Genomic DNA, 5,171 nt, shown 5'->3' with positions numbered 1-5,171 from the left:
GAGAAAAGGAAAATAAATATTGTAAACTTTATGAAAAATAATTATTGTTGACTTTACGAAAAATAATTATTGTTAACTTTATGAAAAATAATTATTGTTAACTTTATGAAAAATAATTATTGTTAACTTTATGAAAAATAGATATTGTTAACTTTATGAAAAATATATATTGTTAACTTTATGAAAAATAATTATTGTTGACTTTATGAAAAATAATTATTGTTAACTTTATGAAAAATAAATATTGTTAACTTTATGAAAAATAAATATTGCTAACTTTATGAAATGAAGACAGAACACATTCCAGAGACAGAAAAAGGACATTCGTTTTCAGATTTAGGTTCGAGCATTGTTATTTTTTAATTGAAAATCACTCGAAATTGCGCTTTCTGCAGTTCCTTTTAAATTCAATTAAATTCAAGCAAGAAATCAAACCTTTTAATTCTAGTTAAAGCCTATGCAAAAAATAAATAATTGATGCAGTTTATTCCTATTTCAAAAAGAGTAAAAGAACAACCCACTCTTTTAAAACTTTATAATCCCTAAATCTTTGAGTTCTGAGGCCGGAGACTTTAAACAATTTTAAATCGAGATTTTTAATATTTTTTGTATTTATCAATGAAAAATGCTTAAAAATTGTAAAACTTATGAAATTATTATGAAAATTTAGAGAAAGAAACTAAAAAATTTTCTAATCACTACATCTGTGCAACCTGATGATGTAAACATTTGAATATTTCAAACATAAACTTCTTAAAGTAGCAGCATTCATAATTTGAAATATCAAGCGTTTTTGATTTCGGGTTGCAAAAATATACGCATACGAAAATAAGAGTTTGAGACAAGAACTCAGTTCTAAAGTTTTATTCTTTAAAGTCAAATTTAGCGAAAACCCTTTTTTTCCTATCTGAAAATTATATTTTTCGTTAACTAATTATTCATTGAACAACATGACACAACTAATTATTATGTTTTTTTCTTTAAATTTGTCTCTAAAATTTACTCTAAATTTGTCTCTAACATAATGCAGAAAGTTTTGCTACACCGACAAAATTTATTAAAATACAGTTTTATATACACAAAATATCACAGAGATTAATAATAGGTTAAGGGTTGGGAGTGGTTAGTAATATCCAGGGTAAATATTATTATAAAACTGGTTCAGCTGGGACTGGTTCGAGGTGAAAGAAAACTGGAGATTATTTGAGGCGCTCCATTGATCAGAGAATTGAAGTGCTCCTGTATTGGAGGTTGGTAGTGTAGGGTAGCTAGGTTGGAGCTGGGTGGAGGGTTCAGAGGGAAAATATGAGCCGGGGAAAAAAGATGGATTATAGACCATTCCTTTTTTTCCTTGCTTTCTCTTACGGGTTAAAATATTGTCTTTTTTCAATGAGATTGGTCGCGGGGTGTTATGTATCTTCTGATAGAGTCCACAAGCATTACAGACAATCTCTCCTGCTGTTGTTCTTCTCCACAGTGTTGTTGTGGTTGAAGAGCAGTTACTACAGCTGGTTCCATCCCTCTTACTAGAGGAGACCCTAGAGTTCTTTGGTTTGATGAGAGGTCTGTTGGTTCCGTTCATCTTGTGATAAAGACCACAGGCATTGCAGAGATAATTACCACCATTATCTCGTCTCCAGAGAGGAGTAGAAGATACTCCACAGTTCACACATTGTCTGGTTTCTCTGAACCCTGCTCCCTGTTGAACCTGGTATCCGGAGTAGGACTCAGTGGATGAGGGTCTGGGTGGAGATATCGAACCTAGAGAGGAAGGAGAGGGAACCTGGTTCCAGTTTAAACTCCAAGGAACGGTTTGCAGCTCCTCAGGTTTTAAATCATATCCGCTCAGGGTAGGTTTCAAATCAGACTGGTTTAAATGAGAAAACTCTGATGTTTGAAAGTTGTTCCAAGGTTTGAAAAAATCTGCCATGTTGGGTTTGTCTCGCGAAGGACTGATGAAGGTTGCAGGAGATGAACTGATAACTCTACTCCCTCGGAGAATGGTTGCTCCGTCAACCCCCGCCAACCGCCACCCCGCCGCCCTGGCCAGATCTACTACCTCCACCAACCATCCAACTAGGAGAACCAATCAGAACACGAGATTGATCAGCTGTCGACCAATCAGAGAACAGCGCCACTCCCACTGGTCTTCTCATACCATCGGAATCAGAGATAGATTGATTGGTGGAAATATTAGATAGTTAGATAAATAGTTAGATAGTCGGATAGATAAATAGATAGATGGATAGTCAAACAGATAGATGGATAGTTAAATGGTTTGATAGTATGGTAGATAGATAGATTGATAAGTCGAAAAATAAAGATGTTAATACACAACATTATAAAGAGATTTATTTAACATTTTTCCAGATCTTTTAGCGGATGAAAATCTCATTTGTAGACAAATTTGTTCTTTAAATAGGATGAAGAAAACTATTTTCTTGTTTTTTCTTGGCTTTCTATGCATTCCTAGCGGAATATAACATGCACTTTTGAACCACTTTAAACTGGCAACCATTTCTAAAAATAAACAGAATGAGAAATAAACAAAAAAGAGTTAGAAAGAATAAACGTATCATTATACCATCCCCTTACTTGAGTTGGTTCCTCCAATTTACAGAACATATTTAGAAATGTAAACTTCACATTAAACTAAAGTGAATTGCATGTTCAATTGAAACCTTTTTTGTGTTTTGAGCATAACTACTCTTATTGGAAAGTTTTTGAGAAGTACACACGCTTTGAATTTCGAATACAGAGCGCGTCCTATATCTTATATGATTATATGCAAGCTTTAACGCCAAAATACGCACATACGACTCGGGAAAACCTGGTATTGTCACCACATAAATTTTTATATTATGCATTTTTTTAATTTATTTCAATTTAGAATTCTTATTTAAAAATGATGAAGGAAATTGCCAATTATCAATTTAAAGTTGTAACTTGAGGCAAAACACCTACACACCTATAGCAATAACTGTTGGTAAAGAAACTTAAAAGCTTATGAAACAAAAAGAAACCATAAAAACTCTCTGTATATTTTATTCATGTAATAAATGTATATATAATTATTAAATTTACATTTCAAATCTTTCAATGGCGAGGGGCGTGGGAGGGGTTATGTAATTATAATAAAGTTAATTACATACTGCACAATGCACATGCATTTATATATATATTACTTATTCTTTTATTTTTTTATTTCAAAATTTAATTATCTACTGTTTGCGTTTATTGATTTATAAAAACGTTTACAAATATTTTGTTTCTTGTCCTGTTTTTTAGACAAATCTCCCCCTCCCCCCTTTCTAAGAAAACTACGACGCCCGGCGACCCCTCCTCCCCCCACAGCCTGCACTATTACCCTGCTACTGATTGGTTAGATAAGACCCAATTATGAGTTTGATTATCAGACAGGTGTACTATTCCAGCGGGGGTATCTACCCGGTTTATTTATACAGTGGAGGTATCTACCTAGTTTCTTTATTCAGTGGGGGTATCTACATGGTTTATTCCCACAGTGGATGTATCTACCCTTTTTATTTATGCAGTAGAGGTATCTACCCTGTTTATTTATGCAGTAGAGGTATCTACCTAGTTATTTTTATAGAATTAGAAATATAAAGAATAAACAGAAACAATTATATTACCCGTAAGATTGAATCGCTTTACACCAATACCATTCAATATGTTCAAAAACATTTGGAAAAATGGAAATATTAGAATTGTTGGATTAATAATACCTCGAATTTGTATTTCATTGCCTTTGGGGATGCAAAACCTAACTTTTATACTTTTTTAAAAACTTTTTTCTACTATTTTTATACTAACTACTAACTTTTCTAAAGTTCACGACTTGTGAGACTTAAACGATTTTAAACGATTTTATTTTTGCACAAAAAATTGTTTTTACTTAAGTTCTGCTTAATTCATTCATTATTTTACTCTTTCTGAAAATATACATTAATTGTTTGCATATTTGAATATTAAGCTTTAATTAGCAAAATAAAGGAATCAGGAAGAAATATTTCTTTAAGAACTATTCAAAGTTTATTATCAGATTATTTAATTAGTTTTGCTAATTAGTTAATTAAAGATCAAAAATTAATTAATTGCACCCCTAATATATATGATTTATGACTCAAGATAAACATTATGTCAATTCGTTTAATTAGTCTTTACTGTTTCTTTAACTCTCAAGGATAAGGGATGAAAGAACAAACTCAAATTTTCTCATCCCTATTCCCTGTATTATTGCAACCTGATGGTATTAATCATTGATATTTAAAACTTTCATTTTTAATCATACAAAATTCATAGATTTAATTATCAAAGGTGTACGACTTCGGGTTAAATAAAATTGAAATGAAAAAATCGAAATTTATGACAAGAAATCAGTTCCTTTACAATATTAATAAGTTTAATGTTTTCAAATAAACTGAATACTTGGCACAACTCACAAGCTCTAATCTTAAAATGTTTGCAATGTTATGTTGTTGATATTTTAATATTTCGAACTATTAATTGTGACAGAGCAAAAAGATTATCAAGATCAAACATCTATTAATATTTCAAACTATGAATTTTGAAAGAGCAAATAGATTAGAAGATTAAACATCTATTAATATTTCAAACTATGAATTGTGAAAGAGCAAATAGATTAGAAGATTAAACATCTACTAATATTTCAAACTATGAATTGTGGAGATGGATATTTAACTTTTATTTGAGTCTTTAATGTAAATTTTACACAATTGTCATGGTGCACACTTGAAATATCAGATAACAAGGTCATTCATTGGTGTTCAACAATTCAAATTTTCAGGTTATTTTAACATTTTTAAAAAATGTCAATTTTATGAAACATTAAATCTTTTTAAAGGAACTATGAAAGTGTGTTTTTCTTAGAATATTTACCAAGAACTATAAAAAGACGAGGACGAAAAGGAATTGAGTCTTTGCCACAAACTCTGTTTTATTTAATCCTTATATCTTTGCAACCCAATGTCGTAGATCTTAGATATTTCAAACTTGAGTTAGTGACAAATACTCAATTCCTTTGCAGCATACTCTACTTTATAAATTAAACTCTCTGGAAAATATTAATATATATATATAAAGAAGGAAAAGGGAAGGAGGGGCAGGGAAGGGGGTGATAGGACAGGAAG

General features: G+C 31.0%; 1 protein-coding gene across 1 annotated transcript in view; it reads right to left on the bottom strand.

Annotated features, from left to right (window-relative positions):
- Positions 1-1,040: 1,040 nt before the first annotated feature.
- The window catches only part of LOC111708978 (transcription factor GATA-5), a 24,978-nt gene continuing 20,847 nt past the window's right edge, over positions 1,041-5,171 (bottom strand). The window contains exon 2 of the mRNA XM_023482509.1: positions 1,041-2,076. Coding sequence (XP_023338277.1) covers positions 1,124-2,076 — 953 coding nt within the window. The 3' untranslated portion in view covers positions 1,041-1,123. The remainder of the gene's footprint in view (positions 2,077-5,171) is intronic.

The sequence above is a fragment of the Eurytemora carolleeae genome, unplaced genomic scaffold, assembly GCF_000591075.1.
Source record: "Eurytemora carolleeae unplaced genomic scaffold, Eaff_2.0 scaffold814, whole genome shotgun sequence".
Taxonomy (NCBI): Eukaryota; Metazoa; Arthropoda; class Copepoda; order Calanoida; family Temoridae; genus Eurytemora; species Eurytemora carolleeae.
Note: the sequence above shows the minus strand (reverse complement) of the source record. Positions and strands in the feature narration are given on the sequence as shown.